The following is a 24,477-nucleotide window of genomic DNA, read 5'->3' on the forward strand; positions in this document are numbered from 1 at the left end:
GTGTGTGTGTGTGTGTGTGTGTGTGTGTGTGTGTCTCCAAATTAACATTTGGAGAATCCCTAGAGAGGTATCCTACTATGACTGGAAAGTTAGCTTAAACATTAGAGTTCACGTGTAATAAAAACTTCAATACTTCCTCCTTAGAAAATCTAACTTCTGGTTGCAATAATAAAAACCAGAATAATGAATTTAGAAAAATTCAGAACAATATCCAGAATATTGCTAAAAGCTTCCAAATGTGTCTATAGGAAGCCAGATATCAAATTCTATTTCTCTTTGCAAGACATACCAAGAGTTAATAAAATGTGGCTTTTTATAACATTTCTTCATTAATATTTACAAAATATATTTCTTTTTAAAATTGTATTTGATTTCTAACAAACCTTGTGAACCTTCCAAAGAATATGATGCCAGTAGAATTTATGAAAAGTTAGAGAAGAACATTTTACCCCCACTTTTAGTACTCTTCTTTCTTATTTTATAAAAGGAAGAAAAGTAACTAAAAAATGTTTTTTACTTTATAAAACTTTTTCTGTTGAAAAAAGGGGTATGCCCTTCATAGCACTTTCCCCTCTTTTGGCCCAAAGAACTCTCAATGGAATTCCTTGACAAACTTTTCAGTTACTAAGTACTTTCTACAAAAGTACATTGTATTACCTCTCCTTGGACAAGAGTGTTAGATGAAAAGCTAAATGTTAAGGTCACACTCTCATTTCTTTTATGCTTTAACAAATCCAGAACTATTGAGAGATAAGGCATTGATTCATTAACCCTTTGCAGTGAGGTGGTGAGCCATTAGGATTCATGATATCAATTGTCCTGAGAAATCACACTCACGGACTTACTAGTAAGATGAAATTTATAATTTCATTATAAATGAAATTATAAATTATAATTTATAAATTATATAATTTATAAATTATAATTTATAATTTATTATATAAATGTTACATTTATATAAATATTATATAAATGTTACATTTATATAAATATTATATAAATGTTACATTTATATAAATATTATATAAATGTTATAATTTATAATTATAAAATTTGTTTTCCCAACTATATCACATGCGAAATTTATAATTTCATTACTCTCTACCGATCCTGAGTGAAATCTGGTTTTATACTCCTTCCCTCTTACTAAAGTTCTATCCCAGGTAAATAGGAGATACCCAACAAATGATCCCTGAATGAAAGTCGGTGATAATGAGAGATCTCACACTTGTCTGTGATGAACAATTCTAACCATATTTATGAAAGTTGGAAATGTAACATATGGTTGCCTCAGAGAGTAGGGCAGAAGAGAGCACCAGAGTAGCATGTCAGCTCTGTTTCAATTACATGTAGGATAAACAAACAGAGACTCCACGGTGCAATCATATTGCTTTCAAGAGTACCCTGGAGTCAGCTAAAAGTGGTTATCTCCATACCCAAGAACCAGGTTATGCAGGCGGAAACCTTGCTGTTTTTAATTACCATGTATGCTTGTTAAAGGACTATAAATATGCTTCTTGCTCTACAGTTCTACAGAAGCTTGTACAAAGAACAGAGGTGACTTCGAGCCTCCCCTTCTGAATCAAATGGCTAGAGCTAATTCAACATGTATTCATTTTTAAAGTTTCTATATTTGATTACTAGGTTATGATATTAGAATGCGGCAGCATAATTCAGTTTTCTTCATGAGAGCCTATACCAGAAGATGTAGTTGGTAAATAAAAATACATTATGTAGTTGGTAATAAAAATACATTTCAGTCTCCAACAAGTTAAGTTAGTCTCAGAAAAAAAATTATAAGGCTTCACTCTGATAACTCAGAAATGTAGATGCACCAATGATAAAAGGAAATTCAAGCTAATTCAGTCTGAGGCATTAATACGTAACACAAAACAACAAAATGTCATAAAAAATGTCTATTGTCTTTTTTTCTCTTTACTTTCTCTTTTTATCAAAATATAATGTTAATTGGGGTCCTATGGAATAGTCTCTCAATGAAATCAAAGCATCATCGCTGCTTTTTGCACCTTTCTGGTAAGCACTCTTCTATCACTGTACCTGGCAGAGAGGTGTGGTGTGATAATGGGCTTAGTCTCTGTTGTCAGACTAACATGGGGCACACTTAGTACTTAGTACAGGCCAGTTATTTATCTTCTCTAAACCACCATGTTTTTGTCTATAGAGCAGGAATAATGACAGGGCCTGCTACTTACAGTTGTTAGGGGTACTGAATGAGGTGAAAACACCATAGAGTGGAAATTACAGTTGTTTTCCTTACTGGGTATGCCCAACACCTACGCAGGTAACTGGCATATAACACACTCATTACATATTTTGTCAAATAAATGAATGTATGAAATGCATGGCATTTAGCTTACTGCATTGTAATGATTTGTTTTCCCAACTATATCACATAAGAACTAAACATATAACTGCAGGAAGACATTTAACTATTATTTGTGTACTCAGAGTTCTGCGCTTCACCCCCTGTAGTGACAATAATCATGACCACACACTCCCTTATTTACTACAATGTTTTCTGATTTTCCAGTGGTTACTATACTTAACCAGTTGGAGAATATGGTATTCTTTCAAGTTAAATTTTTACTTATGTGCTTTTTGTGTTATTCAGGCCTAATTATTGCTTTATTCTTATTAAAGTTGAAGGCATTTTTAAATGTCTGATGGGACTAAACAGGGTTAAACTGGGTTCCTATGCAGCACAGTTGTTCATATAAACAGACATAAAATGTGTTCTTTACATACAGAAATAAGAGAATATAGAAAAGTGAGCAGAAAATATTGAAAAGTACTAAGTGTGTCTGTGTCTGATACTCAGAGGTATTTCATAAGTATCTCTTCTCTTCCCCTATAAAAATCTGTAAAATAATCCTAGAAATCAATAAGCTGATAGGAAATCTCGAATTGTGCTAAAATACATGATATTTCTGAAATTACCACATCTCACAGTAGACATGTTTGTTATGGTAATTATAACAACAATAAAAGGCATTGTGACTGCACCTATGTATTCTGACAATCTCTACTCATTTGTGGTTGGTTGGTATGTCATTTTATATGATTTTATGTCCCAGGGCTCAACACATTTTAAGCTAGCAAACATTTGCTAAATAATATTTTAAAAATAATGTCAATTCATGCAAATCATGATTTCTTAGGAGAGTTTGGTTGATGAATCAAACTTATACTCAACCCAATATTCTAAGTATTTCACCTCATTCTATTTTTTTATTTTATTTTTTTTAGTTAAAATTAAGTAGAATGGAGACTAGAGACTTCTTTGGGCAGACAAAAAGTTCACATAAATTAGAACTAAATCTATCTCATTTCATAACCATAATTGAAACTTAAACCTAGGTTATTTCTTGTAAATGCCTCTGAAAGTATAAAAAAAAAGTCAACCTTCCCAAAAATGGTATGAAATAGTCACTTAACCAATCTCCTGCCATCTGGAAACATCTATTGTAATAACCAATTGTTGTAAAGGGTAAACAACCTCATTTTCACTTTTAAGCCATCCTATAACTTCATGCCATGGTGCTTCACAGCAGTCTTTGAATCTGAAGGCTCCCAGTTTACAAACTGTTCTTATATGCACCATAAACTCTAATTAAATACTGTTTATTGATTTAGTGGTTTTATTTTTGCTTTTTTGACACTTCTAATGCATAAAAATTGCTTAAGAATGCCAAAATCTATGTTTTAAAACTTGGGAAATTAATTACTGATGAACAGTGGGAATTAGCGTCTTTTTAAATTTTGTGTAGTTAAAATCCTATTGAAAGATTTGAAATCGTGACAGTAAAACACAAACTGAAAATGCTTCTACTATTTACAAATTTTCTTTTCATCCTGTATAAATATTTTAAAAGTATAAATGTGAATAAAATTCTGAGAACACAAAATGTTTTTCTAACATTTTGATTAATGCTTTCTTCCAACTTACATAAATATTTTCTAATAATTTATTCTGATAATAGATTTTAAAAAGATCATCCTAAAAATATCAGAATCCTAATTTAGTATATATACATATATATTGTAATTATTTTTAGACTAAACTGAAAGTGGGGCACCTGGGTGGCTCAGTAGGTTGAGCATCCACTTTGCCTCAGGTCATGATCTCATGGCTCAGAAGTTCAAGCTCTGCATCGGGCTCTGTGCTGACAGCTTAGAGCCTGGAGCCTGCTTTGGATCTGTGTCTCCCTCTCTCCCTGCCCCTCCCTCCCTCACGCTCTGTCATTCTCTCTCACAAAAATAAACATTAAAAAATATAATTGAAAAAAATTGAAAAAAAAACTGAAAGTAAGTGACAGCTTTGCTAATGCTACCATACTGACATAATGAATGTTGACCTATTTGTCTTATGATGAAAATAGTTTGAATCAATTAGTATACTAGGAATCAGCAAATTAATAATGGGCTGGAAGTAAATAATGCCAAGAATTTCACTTTATACTAAGTGGTAGGAAAACACATTTAGAAAGATGAAGCTTGATTTGCTTACATATGAAAATTCCCAAAGACACTTTTCTCATTAAGTAAAAAATGTGAATCATGTACCGTGAGAATTGAATGAGACCATGTTTTTTATATCATAAAGGTTGAAAATATGATACATGATTTAGGAGAAAATATGGAAAGCCTTTAACACTAAATTAGAGGGCAAAAAACTTACATGAAATCTATTTGTTTTGGTTGAGGCAAATTATCTATTTCTAGATAAAGCATAACATATTGTTTGGGAATAAGAAAGCCATTTTTGTTCACACATTTAAAATGTTATACTTGTCACTGAAAATCTCCAGAGATATTTACAGAAGAAAAATGTGCCTAATGATAAGGTTGTAAGGAGGTAAATGACTAAAAAATGTTGTTAGAATAACATTGTCACCATGAATTATTCTGACAAGTACAATACTAATAGTTAGAAATACATTGTGAAGTAGCCTTGAAAAAACTCTATTATAGATATGGGGATGATCATTTATTAAAAAATAAAGTTAAAATAAGCTGAAATAAGGCTGAGATAACATCAACAAATCCTAGGCAAATCAGTAGACTGTTGATTATAAGCAGAAATATTTTTATAAAAAATAGAAATACTTGAAAAACTAATGGAAAGATTGCAACATACCTGAAGAATATGGTGTAAGTAATATGTTTATGTCATATCTTAAAAACTGAGATAGCATTACGTACATGTGACATTTTAAGGAGAAGGTATTCACAGGTTTACAAATTTTTGAATTAAGTTTTTCTCAAAAACTGATGGAATCAAAGGATTTTTATGTCAGCATATTTACCAAATGATAATTTTCACATTTTAATTAAAAGCAGATTAGTTCAGGGGTCACTGGGTGGCTCGGTAGGTTAAGCGTCTGACTCTTGGTTTCAGCTCAGGTCATGATCTCACAACCTACTATGATATCAGAAAGACCCTGCGCTGGACCCTGCACTGACAGCACAGAGCTTGCTTGGGATTCTTTCGCTTTCCTTCTCTCACTGCTCTTACCCTACTGGTGCTCACTCTCTCTCTCAAAATAAGAACAAACATTAAAAAAAAAAAAAAGATTAGTTCAGAAAAAAGTATAATAGGCATTGGTGCTGTTTGTCAGTGTTTTTTGGTTTTCCCACTTCTGGGCACATGGTTGGTGGGTGTTTGCTGCCCCCTTACCTATGACCATATGACTCACTTTGTTTTGACCAATAAGATGTGAGAAGTGTTATGAGCCACTTCTGAATGGAAATTTAATATCTGATGTACAATTTGTGACTTACTCTCTTTCCCTCAAAGGCTGCAACATAACATACAAAGATTGTTCCACTAAACTGAGTCTTACAGTGAGGGCAGGCAGGTGCCTGTTGGCCAGCAATAGATGTATAGCTTAAGTGAGCAATCAATTCATCAATAAATGATGTTAAAGTCACTAAAATTTGGGAATTGTTGTTTCTTCAGCATAACCATGGATTCAGTTTATTTCACTCTATTTGGGGGGCTGTACAGTATAATGATGAAGGATCTATATTCTGGAATCAAGACTGCTTGCATTCATATCCCAGATTCATCACCATGTATTTGATATTAACTTGGGAATTTTAAGTCAACTTGTTATGCCTCAATTTCCTCCCATATAAAATGAGAATAACAATAGAATCTATCTTGTTTTGTTTAAGATTAGATGAGTCAACACACACAGAGCACTTAAACGTTTACTTGGCATGTAGTAGTACCTAATAAATATTAGCCATTATTCTTTCCATCTAAAAGAACTCTAGCACCTTGCATTTGCTTATGATTGTAATGTCACTATAACTGTTCATAATTATAATTGTAAAAATGAAATGTAATAGCTGCCTTATTAGAATTTTAGTTTTATTGTCTTTTTTTAGAAGCATCACACTCCAGAATGATGCATATATGCTATTTCTCTATTAAACAGAATATTTGATTTATAATCATATTATCTCTTCTAATTCTGATAAAGAAGAGTGAGTACAATATGAGAGCAATGATACCAATACTATTAGCCATCATCATTTGGAACATATTTATTTTACCCTGGTATTAGTAGACCAGCATATTCCCAGGGACAGCAGCACAAGTAGACTCACCATGAGTAACAAAAGCATTGTGGACTAAGACTCTGAAGACTAACCCTGTGGTTGGGAGGCAGCTTTGCCCCCTTCAGCTTCTCAGTCCCTGTTACGGTTTTCCAACACTTTTGCTACCCTGAAAATCACTGTGGTAAAGCCTACTGACATCAGCTCTTGAGAGTCTAGACACTTAGAGAACAAAGAATATGAATACAACTCTCTTTAGTACCCCTCTTACGCCCATAAGGATTTACATTTCAATTCTGAATATAGTTGAGCATGTCTTTGCTCTGTAAAACAAAATAAAACAAAACAAAAAAAAAAAACAAACAAACATACAGAACCTGAAAATAGTACTTCAGTCTACACTCTGATAAGTGTTCTGTCATGACTTTGGACAAGTAAGTAAACATTTTGAATCCATTTTCTGTTAAGTTGTGTAAGTACATCTGTAAAGCAAGGAGGATGAATTAAATTACCTCTAACCACCCCTCCACCCACCCCCCGCATTTTTAAAGAGGACTGAAAAATCCTATACAATATATTCTATATTTTAAAGAGTTAATACCTCACTTGGGGTGATAAGAGTAGCACACATGAAATAGCCACAGATAAATTCAAGTATTCCATGATTCACCTACAAGGCTATAGAGAAGTATGTTTTAAAGTGCAGGTTCTGGGTCTGGCAGACCTATGCTTAAATGTAGCTTAGTAACTTTCTAGTTGTGTGATTTGCGCAAGTTACTTAATTTCCCTGTATTTCAGTTTTCTTGCTTGCAAGGGATACCACATAGGAATAGCTAGCTCATAGACTTTTATGAGGATTAAAACATTTAAAATATGTAAAGCCTTTAGAACACCACTTGACACACAGAGCCAAAAATGTTAGCCATCAGTGAACTATAGAGGGCTTTAAAGAAGATAGAATTCAATTATGCCTAAGGAAGCCAGGTTATATGCTGCGGTGGAATAGGAAAAATAAAATCTGTTTTCTTCTTCATATGAAAAAGCAAGAGAGAAGACATAGCTCTACTGGTTCAGGGAATGATGTAAGTAAAGGCACCGAGACTTGTGAGTAGAAATAACACATTCTGTTTGTGAAACAGCAGGAAAACATACAAATCACGCTGCAAATGTTAGATTCAGTTTTTCTTATATGTGTTTTCTCTTAAGAGAATTTTCTACTGTACTTTTTGATACAAACTAAATGGGAGAAAATGAAGTATAAAAAGGACAGACACTTTATAGGAATAAAACTATATCCAAAACATTTTGTTATTTATATTGTATTTTATATTCAGTAAAATATATAATGAGGTATATATATCATAACTAGAAGAACACAAAGAGAGCATATACTCTATTCTAATTAACTGAATGCATTACTGCTCCAGTGTGAGTAATTTTGTATAAATAGCAAATGGAAACAAAAAATAAAATGAGTAAATACTTAAAATTTTAAATATGATATATAAAGTTAAAAAATTGACTATTCTCTTATTTTATAGCATACACCCAGAATGTTTTTAAAAGTAACTTTTGTTTTTTTAATTTTTTTTTAGTATAGTTGACCCACAATGTTATCTTTGTAAAGGAATTTTACTTTTTTTCTCCAACTGAATCATGAAATTCTTGACTTTCAAAAATTGCAATTCTTGAAAGCTTGCCTTAAGTGAGAAATAAAAGGAAACAAAAAGGTAATCTCCAAGAAAAGCAATCTTCTATCTCTTGCCTCAAACTGTGTTTTGAAACATTCAAAACACAGATGAAAAACCAAATATATAACTGCAATCTTGGTCAGACATACTTTTTATTACAAGGCATTTTTTTTAACAATTAAAAAGAAATGAAAATTCTAGGAGACTGGGTTGACCATTCCATTCCAATCGAATATCACTCTCAGAATAATTGGTGGGAATGGAACAGGTGAGGAGGAGGAATTAAAGCAACTGACTTTTCTCCACAGAAGGAAAAAAGGGAAGTAACCTTGTCTAATTGCACGGACATGAAAACTAAATCTCCAGAAAAATAACCTAATAATACTTCCTAGGAAAAGAGTCTTTATATATGGAGTTTTTAATAGAGGTCCCTGATTAAGGATTGATTTGAAAAACAAATTTCAAAATCTATGGATTTATGAGCACAGCTCCCTTTGAAAAATGTCATTGTTGGAATATAAAATAGAGGTGTTTCATGGATGAAACATTCTTTCTTCCCTGTGCGGTAACTCCACAAAACCTCATTTAGATATCTGATCTTTGTATTCTGGACAAGAGAGTGGGTGTTCAGTGTGAGATGAAAGAATTTGGAGAGCTGTCCCTCTTTCATCTGAGCTTTTTTTGTCAAAACCTTTCAAGTAATTAGTAAAGCTTGATATTGGGTAAGATCTATGATTTGTATTGGTCTAAATGGACAGTCTGATCCTTTGTGTTAGCTTACCAGATATTGCATATTCTTTTTCATTAAAAACCAACAATAAATTTCTAATGGATAATGTATATGTGAAATTCTACTAGATGCTTTCTACTTTTTATATCAAATTAATTTTAAAAAAAATTGGGGGGTTTCTAAAGCTCACCTTCTGGTAACAGAGCATTAGAAAAACAATATTTAGTATCAATTTATGCATATATAAATGTTTATTCATTCTCTATTTCCATTAATGAAATGGATAGGGTAGCTTTTAAGATATTTGTCATTAATTTTTAGGGTCCTATTCTTTAAAAAAAGTTTTGTTAACGTTTATTCATTTCTGAGAGACAGAGAGAGACAGAGCATGAATGGGGACGGGCAGAGAGAGAGGGAGACACAGAATCTTAAGTAGGCTCCAGGCTCCGAGCTGCCAGCACAGAGCCCGATGCAGGGCTTGAACCCACGAACCGTGAGATCATGACCTGAGACAAAGTTGGACGCCCAACTGACTGAGCCACCCAGGTGCCCCTAGGGTCCTATTCTTAAAATTCATGTAGCTACAACCAAATGGCAGTCAGATGATAGAGATCTCCAACAATGTAAATCATAAAATTGTGTAAAAATTTTACTAAAGTATAAATTGAACACTAAATAAACAACAACACAATAACTTCTTAAAACATATTATACAAACCATGAGGTAAATAAAATTAAAATTTGTGTAGAATATTTATTACTAAGTGAAGTTACTTGTTCTTTTAAGTTGACTCTGCTATCCTTAGTGGGAAAGGTACAAATAAATCTCTTTCCAGGTCAGAAATCTTGCCAGCCCTATGAAGAAGAAACTTCCATGAAGAACATGAGTCGGGGGGCATGACATCTATTCCCTCTCCACAGACATTATATTCAAAATTTATGAATACACAAGCCTTTCAGGTTGTTATCAAAGTTCAAGTTATTGGCTATTTTTCCTCACAGGGGGAAAGAATATTGCATATCATAATGGTAATTACTGTTCCACCCCCCCCCCCCAAAAAAAAGCACCAAGGGGCAGAGATTTATTTTAGAAATAATAATCATACATAACATGGTATAATATGGCAAGACAGGAAGACCCTGAATTTACTTCCTCCACAGACACAACACATCTAAGCCTATTTATAGAGCAATTCCTCCTGAAAAACAGAGGGCTGACTGAACAAAAGATAGAACACACAGAGAGAATGGCAATAGAGACAAAGATGTGGTAATGAAGGGAACTCCCACCTCCAACACTCCTGGAAATGCAGGGGGAGGGATACCACTGAGGGGACTGGGAGCAGATCTGTCTGCCCTGGGCACAGAAAAGAAGCCATAGTGTAAAAGAGCAGCTAGTGTTTAAAATATGCAGCCTTAGAACTCCCACCACAGAGAGAGGGGAGCTGCTGGAACACTATGGTTTACATGCATCCTATACCTTGATAGTGCAGATGGCAGCAGGGTCCAGGCACCATACTCAGCCTGCCACCTTAGCAAGACCCGGGCCTCTAGCCTACACCAGCCCCAGATACCTTGGAGCTCAAACAAGCAAACAAACAAACAAGCAAAAAACATAGTTTAAAGCAAACAAACAAAAAAACTAGAATATAGAAGAATGAGACCCAGAACCATACCAAATGGAGGGGGAGCTACTGGAACTTTCTCTGGTTTGGCGGGGGTGGGGGCATAGTGAGCACCTTGGTTTATGTTCCCCTTCCACCTTGATAGCATGGACAGGAGCATGGTCTGGGTACTCTAACTAACCTACCACCTCAGTGAGCCCTCGGTCCCTGGACCATACCAGCCCCAGCTATCCCACCAAGCCAGCCCCAGTGTGGCAGACATAGGGACACCCCTTTTCAGCACTCACTACAGTTCCAGCTATCACATCAAGGTGACACAGGTTCAAAGCACTATGGAACACTCCAGACCTGTACCACTTTGGATCCAGACAGCTTGCTAGGGCACCTCCAGCACAGAGTGCCCCAAGACCTCCTGATTCACACCTGCTTTTTGGCTCCAGATGCCTCACCTAGGTGTCCCCAGCACTGTGTACCCTAGGATACCCCAGTTTGCAAACACTTCAGCTTCATTTACCCTGCCATGCTCTCACTGCATGGAAAGCCCAGGGAGCATCCTGGTCCATGCTCATTTCATCTTTGGCTGCCCTGCCAGAGTGTTCTCTGCACAGAGATCCCAGAGAATGTCCAGTCTCATGCCTACTTCAGCTCCACCCAACCAAGGCAGCCTCAGCACAGGATGCCCTGCAACACCAGCCCATGACAAATACAACAGATCATTCCATCCGAAAACAGCAGAATACACATTCTTTTCAAGTACACATAGAACATTTTCCAGAAGAGATCACATATTAGGCCACATAAAAAAGTCACATTGATTTAAGAAGATTAAAGTCATGTCATGCATCTTTCCCAGTCACAATGGCATGAAACTGGAAATCAATCAGAAGAAAACATAAATGGAAAAAACACAAACACACGGAAGGTAAACAACATGCTATCAAACAACCAACAAAGAAATCAGAAGGAAATAAAAAAAAAAATAAATGGAAACAAATGAAAATGAAAACACAATGGTCCAAACCTCAAAAAATAAGAAAATGTTCTTTTTTTTTTTTTTTTAGAGTTTTTTTTTTTAATTTATTCTGAGAGACAGTGAGAGGAAGTGGGTGAGGGGTAGAGAGGAGAGAAAGAGAATCTCAAGCAGGCCCCACACTATCAGTGTGCACAGCCCGATGCAGGGTGGAACTCATGAACTGTGAGATCACGACCCGATCCTAAATCAAGAGTCACATGCTTAACCAACTGAGCCACTCAGGTGCCCCAAACAAGAAAAATTTCAAATGAACAATTTAATTTGAAGGAACTAGAAAAAGGAAAAAAAAAGCCCAAGAACAGTAGAAGGAAGGGAATAATAAACATAACGCTCTGATAAACATATCAGAGCATAAATAAATGAAACAGAGATGAAAGAAAGAAAAAGAAAGAAAGAAAGAAAGAAAGAAAGAAAGAAAGAAAGAAAGAGAGAAAGAGAGAAAGAGGGAGGGAGGAAGGAGAAAAGATAAAAAAAATAAGAGCTGGTTTTTTGAATTGATAAACAAAATTTGTAAACATTTAGCCAGACTCATCAAGAAAAAAAGAGAAATTATTCAAATAAATAAAATCAGAAATGAAAGAGAAGTAACAATTGGCACCACAGAAATACAAAGGATTTTAAGAGAACTCAATGAAAAGTTATATACCACAAAACTGAACTAGAAAAAAAATGGAAAAAGTTACTAGAAATGTACAATCTCCCAAAATTAAATGAGAAAGAATGAGAAAATATGAACAGACCAATTACTACTAACAGAATTGAGCTGGTCATCAAAAAACTACCACAAACAAAAGTCCAGAATCAGATGGATTCACAGGTGACTTATAACAAACATTTAAAGAAGAGTCAATACCTACTTTTCCTCAAACTATTCCAAAAGGTAGAAGAGGAAGGAAAGCTTCCAAACCCATTCTATGAGGCCAGCATTACCCTCATACCAAAAACACAAAGACACTACAGGCCAATAACCCTCATGAACATACATGCAAAAATCCTCAACAAAATGTTGGCAAATCACATTCAATAATTCATTAAAAAATTATTCACCATGATCAAATAGGATTTACACTAGCTGATCCAAATCTATAAATCAATTAACACCAAAATGAAAGATAAAAATCATATGATGATCTCAATAAATGTAGAAAATCATTAGACAAAATTCAACATTCATTCCTGATAAAAACCCTCAACAAAATGGGGTTAGAAGGAACACACCTCAACATGATGAAAGCTGTATGTGAAAACTCCACAGCTAACATCATACTCCATGGAGAGAAGCTGAGAAAATTTTCTCTATGGTCAGGAACAAGAGAAAGATGTCCACTTTTACCATTTTTATTCAAATAGTCTTAGAAGTCCTAGCTACAGCCATCAGACCACAAAAAGAACTAAAAGTCATCCAAATTGGTAAAGAAATTTGAACTGTCTCTAGTTGCAGATGACATGATACTATACATACAAAATCCTAAGGTCTCTACCTAAGAACTATTAGAAATAATAAATGAAATCAGTAATGTTTCAGGACACAAAATTCAGTGGCATTTCTATATACTAACAACAAAGTAAAAAAAGAGAAATCAAGAAAACAATTCCATTACAATTGCACCAAAAATAATACCTAGAATAAACTTAACCAAGGAAGTGAAAGACCTATACTCTGAAAATTATAAAATACTGATGAAAGCAATTCAAAATGACATAAAAACAAAATGAAAAGATCTACTATTCTCATGGATTGGAAAAATTACTATTGTTAGGATGTCCACAGTAACCAACGCAGCCTACAGTTCAATGTAATAAATATCAATAGCATTTTTACAGAAGTAGAATAGTCCTAATATTTGTATGAAACCACATAAGACCTTGAATAGCAAAAGCCATCCTGAAAAAGAACAAAGCTGGAGGTATCACAAATCCAGATGCCAAGACATATTACTCAGCTGTAAAAATCAAAACAGAATAGTGCTGGCACAAAAACAGACATAGATCAATACAACAGAATAGAGAGTATGGATATAAAACCATGCTTTATATGGTCAAATAGTCTACAACAAGGACGCAAGAACATACACTAGGAAAAAGATGGTCTGAAAAACTTGTCAGCTATATGCAAATGAAGAAACTGGACCATTTTCTTACATCACACACAAAAACTCAAAATGGAGGTGCCTGGTTGGCTCAATCAGTAGAGTATGCAACTTTCAATCTTTGGGTTGTGAGTTCAAGCCCAAAATTGGATGTGGAGATTATTTAAAAATAAAATCTTAGGGGTGCCTGGTGACTCAGTTGGTTAAGCATCTGACTCTTGATTTCAGCTCAGGTCATGATCTCATGGTTTGTGAGATTGAGCCCTGCATTGGGCTCTGCATTGACAGTATGGAGACTGCTTGGGATTCTCTGTCTTCCTCTCTCTCTGCCCCTCCCCCCTTCAAAATAAATATTTATAAATAAATATCTTTAAATAAATAAATAAATAAATAAATAAATAAATAAATAAATAACAAAATAAAACTCAAATGTATTAAAGACCTAAATGCGAGTTGTGAAGCCATAAAACTCCTAGAAGAAACAGAGGCAGTGATTTCTTGGACATCAGCCATGGAAACATTTTTGTGGATATATCTCCTCAAGCAAGAGAAATAAAAGCAAGATAATTTTTAAGTGTATTTATTTATTTTGAGAAAAAGAGAGAGAGTGGGAAGATAGAGAATCCCAAGCATGCCCTGCACAGGCAGCTCAGAGGCCAACTTGGGGCTTAAACTCACGAACCATGAGATCATGACCTGAGCCAACACCAAGAGTCAGATGCTTAACCAACTGAGCCACCCAGGCAACTGCAAAAATGAAATATTGGGATTACATTATAAAAAAGCTTTTTTAAAAAAATGTTTATTTTAAAAGAGAGAGAGAGAAAGAGAAAGACTGAGCTACTCAGGCACCCCTAAAAGTTTTGCACAGCAAAAGCAATCATCAACAAAATGAAAAGGTAACCTACTCAACGTTAGAAGATATTCATAAAAAGGTTAATACCCCCACTATATCAAGAACTTATACAACTCAATACCCCCAAAAAATCGAATTAAAAATAAGCAGAGATCTGACTGGACATCTTCCAAAGGAGGCAAACAGATGGCCAACAGACAAATGAAAAAAATGCCCAACATCATTAATTATCTTGGAAATGCAAATCAAAACCACACTGAAATATTATCTCATACCTGTCAGAATGGCTAGAATCAAAAAGGCAAGAAATAGCAAGTGTTGGTGAGGATGTGGAGGAAGAGCAACCCTTATGCATTGTTGGTGGGAATGTAAATTGGGGCAGCAACTGTGGAAGACAGTATGGAGGTTTCTAAAAAAATTAAAAATAGAAGTTTATACCTGAAGCTACTATAACAGTATGTTAACTGAAATTAAAATAAAATAAAATAAATAAAAATAGAAATGTCTTATGACCCAGTAATTCTACTACTGGGTATTTACTCAAAGAAAACAAAAACATTAATTGAAAAGATATATGCACTTCTATGTTTACTGCAGCATTATTTACCATAGTCAAGATATGGAAGCAACCCAGTGTCCATCAACAGATGCATGGAGAAAGATGTGCCACACACACACACACACACACACACACACACACGAATATTACTTGAACATAAAAATAATGGGATCTTGCTATTCATGACAACAAGGATAGACCTGGAGCATATCATGCTAATTGAAATAAATCAGATAAAGAAAAACAAATACTATATAATTTCACTTGTATGTGGAATCTAAAACACAAAACAAATGAATAGGCAAACAAAAAGAAACAGACCCATAAATACAGAGAACTGATGGTTCCCAGAAGGAAAGGGGGGGATAGGCAAAATGGATAAAGGGAAGTGGGAGATACAGCCTTTCAGTTATGGAATGAATATATCACTGGAATAAAAGATACCACATACAGAATATAATCAGTGGTATTGTAATAGCATTGTATGGTGATAGATGGTCGTTACAATTGTGGTGAGCACAGCATAACATATAGAGTTGTTAAATCACTAAGTTATATACCTGAAACTAATGTAACATTTTTTGTCAACTATACTTCAAGAAAAAAAAAATGTTAAGATAGCATAGAACTACATTTAGAGTTCCTATAGGAACATATAGGCAAAAAAACACAACATTAAAAGCATCTTTTTTTAAAATTTGACATTTCCACCTCTAGCAGCAAGTTAAACATGGGAAAGAAAGTACATTTTGTTTTCTAAATAAATAAAACTTCAAAACAACATCAAATTTAGGTAATTATGAAAAATGTTACCATTTTGAAAACTTTAGCAAGGAAGTTATGTGTGTCATAACAAAATCTTACGTGTGTAATAACATTTATTTTAGACTCTTCATTAAAAAAATACAAACAGCTATATGTCATAAATCTAACTGGGAATAAGTTACCTACATTTTTTTAAAGAGGTGAACAGTTTTGATATTTTTTGTTTATTTATTTATTTTAGAGAGAGAGAGACAGAGAGAGAGAAAGAGTGCATGTGAGAAGGGGAGAAGGGCAGAAGGAGAGGGAGCAAAAGAATCTCAAAGCACCTTTGAGCAGAGCCAGCACCACCGTGCAGAGCCAGCACGGGGCTCAAACCCAAAACCCTGGGATTATGACCTGAGCCAAAATTAAGAGTCAGAAGCTCAACCAACTGAACCAACCAGGCAGGCGCCCTTAAATTGCCTATATTTTAAAATATGATAAATAAAAACATTTAACATGCATATATTACAGAGCATGACAAATTAAATTTTCATGATTTAAAATATAGATAAAATGTGTTAATAAAACTATTTTCTTGGCTCATATGTTATACATGTTAAAGAATTAGGTATTCACATAGTCAAGATTTATCATCACAATTATTCCTATCCATAACGCATATTTCAGAGAAATTCTATCTTTAATAATGCATAATGTATACACAATATACAATTATCTATATATCTGTAAATGTAATCCATGTATAATCTGTATTGAGTTTTGTCATTATAAAATCCACCAGTATTCTGAAGTCAGAAAAATAAAACAGAATTCTTTTGATCTGGAACAATAGTTACATGAACTTGAGAAAACTCATACTCTTCAAATTCCACTTTCCTTATTAGGAAACGAAACATAATTAAGCTTAGCATTCTCTTATTTTGAGTTAGCAACTGTTAGAGTATTTCAGGCACTCAGGAGTCATAGTTCAACATAAAGCTTCCTTTCATCAATATACACTGTTGTACTATTTTCAATGGTCAGATATACTCTGATGCCTGTCATCAAATACCAACCTTAGCTTTGCAACACCCTGGAGTATAGTACAGTAAGTACAATGGTTCTTGCACATTTTTCTAAAAACACTTTCAATGTAATCAAATAAACACATTTTAATAAAGTAAAATTATTAACTATAAACATGCTCATTAATGTATACTCAGCCCAAGTTCCATTAAGAGAAAAAGGGAGAGAATGAAAGAACAGTTTCATTTCCTTGGCCGACATCCAAGGAAGCAACACCGAAACATCTCACTAGTGTTAAAAAACAATCTTGAAATTGTACGATTTGAGGTAAGTGACCATTTTGTCTGTGTGGACAGTTTCTGCTACATTGCTTGTAGGGAAAAAAGTAACTTTCTTCATTGACTTAATCTAGAATCCAGTTAATAATACAAGTTTTTCTTTTCTTTGCATCTTAGTCAAAATATCATTAAATTCTTTCTTCTTATTTAAAATGATATTGATCATTCAAGTTGATAAAAATCTTTACCAGGTGAGTGCTTTATTGTAGGTGATGGGGTTTCTTACTTTATCTACATTTAAAGGTTTCAAATATAAAATAAGGCCATAAAAAGGAAGAGATAAGAATAGGATTACAAAATAAACTATAGAAAATTGTTAGAGAAACAAAATAGTTTTATCTTAGGTTATAAAAGCATTAAGGGGCAAAGTCAACAAGGACACATACAATGTTTTCAAGTAAATAAATATATTTATAATTTTATTTTAACACCATGGTTTAAAGCCAACATGTGATCATTCATATTATATTACATAATGATTCAAATAATTTAAGACATTTTATAACATATATCTGAATGTTACTACCATTAATTATGATTATTTTGTTGTTTGAAAAAAAATATAGAGAACTCCGTAAGACCTGCTTTCCTCTCCTTAGCTCTGTGGCTCTTCTGTTGCCAGGCACCCTGCTCACAACACTGAAACACTTCTGGGCTGTGTCACTTACCCTTGCAATAAACTACAACATTCAAGGGTGCCTTGTTCCACCTGGCCATTTAATAATTAAAGTGAGCTCTTCTAGAAAGGCAATAAACAAAACAAAACACAGAAATCAGGAAGCAATGCTAAGTCCAGGAGACAAGTGTTCTTTCATGATACATTCAAGAAACTTCCCTTAATATGAGGTCAGTCAGTATCCAATAAACTTTTTTCACATGTTCAGAGATATAAATAGGTTCCTGACTTTCTGTAGTTTGAATAAGACTCATTATGTACTTCATTTGAAGACACCCTGCTTTCATCTTTTGATCTCAATACAAGAGAAACATAGAGAGAATTTAGTTTTTCAGTAGGAATTATCTCACTAGGATGGGAGAAACTAGTACTGTTTACAAACTTCCCTAATGTGAAATTAAATGAAGACTATAACCAGGGAGACAAATGAGATGGATGAAAAGGTTGAACAGAGAATGTGCACTGCCAAGTGGAATGTTACATTTAAAAACAGTTGCATATAATTTTTAAGTAAGCCTATTTTTGTTGTCAAAATACAGTAAGAATAAGGTAGGAATATGTAAAATAAATAAGTATTTTATGCGATTGTGTACAAATGCAGAAAATGAAATATTTGGAGTGGAAACTAGCATATTACATGAAATAGCTAACATATGGAATGATGAAAAATTGATTTTATTCAATATTTCACATGTCACAGACTGATGATACATTGCTTATGGTCAAATGATTTAACCTAGGTTGAAATATTTACTGGTTTAAATAAACCTTCAGTGCATGTAGGATTCCACAGGGCCTTGAAAAGAAGAAAACAAAAGTAAATAAATGAATGACTTCAAATTAATGAAATGAAATGAAATTTTTATTTCATATGAAAATTTAAAACATAAACACTTAAAAAAGCAGAGACCAACAAAAAACTGTTTTACTTATGATTTTCTAAGTCAAAATTCCAATTAAAATTTATGAATGTTTATTAGTAATGCTTACAGTTTCCTAACTTCCAATGAAATACATTTTATGCAAGTAAAAGAGGAAAGATCGATTGGCAAAATTCTATTATTTCCTTTGGTTTTGTGAATAAACAAAAACAAAAACAAAAAATAGTTTTACCCAGCTCTTTCCTTTATGTATTTCTCAAATAAAATGGCTTAAAGAAAATTACGTAATTAAATAATAGGTAAATCTCACATGGCTTTCGTGATATATTTCTAAACCATAGTCACTATCCAAGGTCCTAAACAAAACTCCAACAGAATTTTATCTGCAGCAGTTATTATTATTATTTTAACCTGTATACTTCATTACAGTTTTAAGTGATAGAAATGGAAACGTTTCATAATCTTCCATCTTTTCAACTTCAAAAAAAAAAGAGAAACTCTATTGTGCAGAAAATATATATAAAAAGAAATACATAATCCACGAAGTATAGAATATAGCACTTGCCCCTGAGGAATGTAGAATTTAGTTGAATATAAATGAATATAAATAAGAGAGAAGCCTTACTACAAGACTGACATATAACAAGACATCAGTTATATGTCAATACATAAAACTGGTGAGAATTTTTAGAATTTATAGTAACTGCAAACTACAAGATAGTCAGTTATACAGGACTGATAACTGCTGACATAATTCTATGGAAAGAGAAATTACCCCCAGTTTGGGTCCTCATAGTAAGGATATGAAATTGGAGCATGGCTGGAAAACAGAGATCTATTACAGAGGAGGGACATTCCAGATAAAATGGTTAAAAACAAAACTCTAAACAACAGAGACAAGAAATAGCAATTTGTGTTGGTGCAGTTTAAGTAGAATAAAAGGTTTATGTTTGCAACATAAATAGAGAAGGGTTTAATTTCAGCAACTATGGGTACTGTTTGAGGAAAGTGAATTTTGTCTTTTAAGTCTTAGTGAATCATTGAGTTTTAAAGTAGAAATACAACACAATGAAAGGGGTGTGTTTGTTGTGGTTTTTTGTTTGTTTATTTGTTTTGCAGACTTATGTGTGATGCTATATAGATTTTACCATGTAGAGATTGTAAGTAGGAAGGCAAGATGAAAACCCAGGTGAGGAGGTCTTGAAGCGGCAAGCAGTATTGGAAGGTGACTATTTTCCAAACCCTGATTTCCCCCATCAAAATGCTTGTTCCAGTTTTATGAACAATTGACCTTCATTCAGGTTACAGCTCAAAAACAGCACACTCATGTAGTCCCTGATGACTCTTTCCCAGACACAAGCTCTCCTCTTCACCTGATTCATCTCTTACTCTTGTCTTTCTGCTTATTTGTATCATGACCTTTATCACTGTGTGCAATTCTCTTATTTCTATTTCAAATGTATTGTCTATATTCATCACTGGAATGTGAGGTTTATAAAGAAATTTAACAACAGGCCCCCAAATGGAGTTTCTTTTCCTAAGCCTCACTAGAATTTAATAGCTAACCTAATTTCGGCTTTAGCCTCTCCCAGGAGTGGAGTGGAATTTTCAAAAAGTCACTCTGGAATTTCCTGATCTGTACTAGTGACGTAGTCTGCAAGACAAGACGTCCCTGCCCCCTCCCCACCATTACCCCAAGGGAGGGTGACCTTGCCCGATTGTTTCTTTTCTTTGGTTAAAACCTCTTTGTCTACCACTTCCCATTCTGCCTAGAAAAGCCTTCTGTTTGTACAGCTCCTGGAACTCTCTTCTATTTGCTAGATGGGCTACTGCTTGATTAATGAATCACTGAATAAAGCCAATTAGATCTTCAAATTTACTCAATTGAATTTTGTTTTTTAACATTTGTCTATCTCTCATTCACTGCTACAATCTCAGTGCCTGGAATGCAGCTTTTTATTTTTATTTTTTAAATGACTGTATAAATGAAAAAGGGTGAAGTAACTTGAGATGAAAGGAACCCCAGGACCATAATTACATGTTACACACAGAAGCAGAAATGTAATTGCTAACCAAACATGTTAAAAAAAAAAAAAGTCCGCAGAATCATTACGAATAACAAATGAACATTTGAGTACTTGTTCCCCAAATGCTACTGAATGAATGAAAGACAGAGGTGATATATTGTTATATTTCTGTATTTCCTAAATCTGGATTCTGTTTTCCAGTGTATTTTAAGCTTCTTAACATTCTTATTTTTAATAAAATTCTAACCCAGTTCTGCCTTTTAATTTTCTAAAAAAAAGTTAGAGTGAAAAAAATATCTTAAGAGGTTGACTATGTTCAGAGGCCCAAATGTTACTAGAATATATGATACTGACATTTCTCTTGCCATAAAAGTTTACAATATTGTAGTACTTGTCATGTGGAGAGGACAAAAAGCCCCAGGATTTCTCTCATTTTTTAGCGTGGAACATGGAGAGGACTACAAGAAATACTAAAACTCAACTAATGAGGATAAATGTTTCCCCATGACTTCGCTGTAAGAACAACAAAAACTCGAAAGATACAAGTCTTTTTTACAATGAACTACTCTGGGGATATTGTATATCAAGAAACAGATTAATCACCTTGGGCTTTAAAATGTGATGAACTCAACAGATCATCAAATTTGATACAAAAAACCCTCCAATATTTAATATTTTTAGAAATTATATTTAAGAACAAAATATCTTAATACTTTGGTTCCTCGAAAATGTCTAAGTTATTTTATTTTGTATAGAGGTAGTGTTGGAAGTTAAATACATTGTACAAACATAATTTTGTATTCATTATAGCAGTGTGGCAGAGTTTGCTCTTTTAAATAATTATTTACATTATTATTAAATTAAGTCATTATCAAGTTATTAAATAAAAATATATTTCTACAGTGAAATTACAAATTATAAAGGCACATATGTTCATTGTTAAACAGGAAAAAAAGAGAGAAGCAGAAATAAGGAAATAAAATGTCATACCCCTACCGATCAGAAATGATCACATTGACTTTTGTGTATTTCTTTTTGTTTTTTTTTTAAACCAAAATGAAACCACACCATACGTATATAATATATATATATATATATATATTTTTTTTTTTTTAATTACTGGACTTGCTGCTTACTTTTCTAAGTTAATGGCTTCTAACTTCCCATGTCAACATGTTTTCATTTGTAATAGTTATCCTTAATGAAATTTCCTCAAATGCCCTTCAAATACTACTAGTAAATGCTGCTATTAACTACTAACCTGTACAATCCAAGAGTTACAACTGGACCATGCATCACAGCCGAATGTAATGTCATTTTTTTTTAAAAATTTTTTTTTTCAACGTTTATTTATTTTTGGGACAGAGAGAGACAGAGCATGAACGGGGGAGGGGCAGAGAGAGGGAGACACAGAATCGGAAACAGGCTCCAGGCTCTGAGCCATCAGCCCAGAGCCTGACGCGGGGCTCGAACTCACGGACCGCAAGATCGTGACCTGGCTGAAGTCGGACGCCCAACCGACTGCGCCACCCAGGGGCCCCTGTAATGTCATTTTAAATCTAGATTCTAATTTTTAAAATTGGATTAGCCTCTCCCCTTACTGGGAAAACTTCTAAGTATACAGAAAAATAGAAAAACTAGTACAATTAGCACCTGCTTGGCAGAGCTAACACCTGGATTCAGTAGTTAAGAGTTTCTTGTGATATCTCTTTAGTCTCTTTAATTAAGATAATCACGTGATATTTAACAGCACTTTAGATTTTAAGGATACAATGTCAGTTTTCTCAGAATACTGCACATTTGGAAGTTTTCTGACAGTTGACCTATGGTATTGTTTTACATATCCATCCACTTTCTGTGTTGCCTGTATATTGGAAGTTAGGCCTATAAGTCTGAATTGTTTCAGGTTAGATGTTTCTGACTGTAGTAAATTCTGTAGTAAATTATGAGTTCCTGTTGATAGTTTCTATTTGGATATTATATTACAGGTTTCTTTTTCCCTTTTAATTTATATTTTCATAATTATATTTCTTTTCTCTCATCTTTCAATATGAGTACTAGTAACATTTGATGTAATTAGTTAAATCTTACAATGTACATAAATTAAAAAAAATTTTTTTAAGTTTTATTTTTTTTTAATTTACATCCAAGTTAGTTAGCATATAGTGCAACAATGATTTCAGGACTAGATTCCTTAGTGCCCCTTACCCATTTAGCCCATCCCCCCTCCCACAACCCCTCCAGTAACCCTCAGTTTGTTCTCCATATTTATGAGTCTCTTCTGTTTTGTCCCCCTCCCTGTTTTTATATTATTTTTGCTTCCCTTCCCTTATGTTTATCTGTTTTGTATCTTAAAGTCCTCATATGAGTGAAGTCATATGATATTTGTCCTTCTCTGACTCATTTTGCTTAGCATAATACCCTCCAGTTCCATCCATGTAGTTGCAAATGGCAAGATCTCATTCTTTTTGATTGCTGAGTAACACTCCATTGTGTGTGTGTGTGTGTGTGTGTGTGTGTGTGTGTGTGTGTGTGTGTGTATATATATATATATATATATATATATATACACATACCACATCTTCTTTATCCATACCACATCTTCTTTATCCATTCATCCATCGATGGACATTTGGGCTCTTTCCATACTTTGGCTATTATTGATGGTGCTGCTATAAACATTGGGGTGTATGTGCCCTTCAAATAGTTTCAAAATTCTTATAACAGTACTAATACAATTCTACTGAGTCAAGTTATATATTTTTTGCAGTTCTCTTGGTCCTTAGGCTAAAACCCACTAAGGAAGTACAACCAGAGAATGGGTCCAAATCACTTCACAATATTTTTCCCCTGTGGTTATATTCTAATTTGATGTCCAGTTAAGTTTATCTATTTAAAGTACATTTACTCTTTTTTCTTCCATGAGAACTATATTAGAATATACACTTTTAAAAAACTCACTTTATCATCCCTTCCACACTATTTTTTTCTCTCCTGCTTCCCCTTGTAGATAAAAATGTTTATTATTTCCATTATCTGTACTTATACAAAACATCAAAAAAATGAAATACCGTATAACTACACTTTGACTTATTAACAGATTCTAAAAATTACTCCACATTAGAACACTGATGTTTTCTCTTTTTTTTAGTTTTATGCTCCTCCATTATGTAAACGAGCCATTATAAAACAGCCCCCTATTGATGGACATTTGTGTTAATTTTTTGTTTTTATTACAATGAATGCCAATTAAAAAAAGTTATGGGAATTTTTTTTGGTATATGCAAATGTGTATGTGCAGCATAGAGTTCTAGAAATAGCACTGCTGACTGGAAGATAAAACCACATAAATTTTGATTTTTCAAAATTCGCCTTGATAAGGAATCGTGCCATATAAAAATGTCCTTTAAAAGGACAAAGAAATTAAAAAGAAATATAAAAAATATTTAAAAGGTTCACAGGATAGAATGATATTCAGTCACTTAAATCAATAAGTAAAAAACATTAATATTATGAAGCTGCCTCAGGCCCATGGACCAACCTACTAATCTTTAACTTTAGCAAATTCCCTTAGCCCATGTGATTAACTAACCCCTTTCTTTGTATACCTATA

At 33.6% G+C, this 24,477-nt stretch overlaps 1 protein-coding gene across 4 annotated transcripts in view; it reads right to left on the minus strand.

Annotated features, from left to right (window-relative positions):
* CCSER1 (coiled-coil serine rich protein 1) overlaps positions 1-24,477 on the minus strand; it is a 1,315,617-nt gene that overhangs the window by 594,490 nt on the left and 696,650 nt on the right. The window contains exon 10 of one of the 4 annotated variants that reach the window (XM_045472878.1): positions 17,671-18,752. The exons of the other annotated variants lie outside the window; for them this stretch is intronic. Within the exon in view, the coding sequence (XP_045328834.1) occupies positions 18,693-18,752 (60 nt within the window). The 3' untranslated portion in view covers positions 17,671-18,692. Of the gene's footprint in view, positions 1-17,670; positions 18,753-24,477 lie in introns of those variants that run through there. 4 annotated transcript variants of the gene reach the window in all.

The sequence above is a fragment of the Leopardus geoffroyi genome, chromosome B1, assembly GCF_018350155.1.
Source record: "Leopardus geoffroyi isolate Oge1 chromosome B1, O.geoffroyi_Oge1_pat1.0, whole genome shotgun sequence".
In the NCBI taxonomy this organism is placed as follows: Eukaryota; Metazoa; Chordata; class Mammalia; order Carnivora; family Felidae; genus Leopardus; species Leopardus geoffroyi.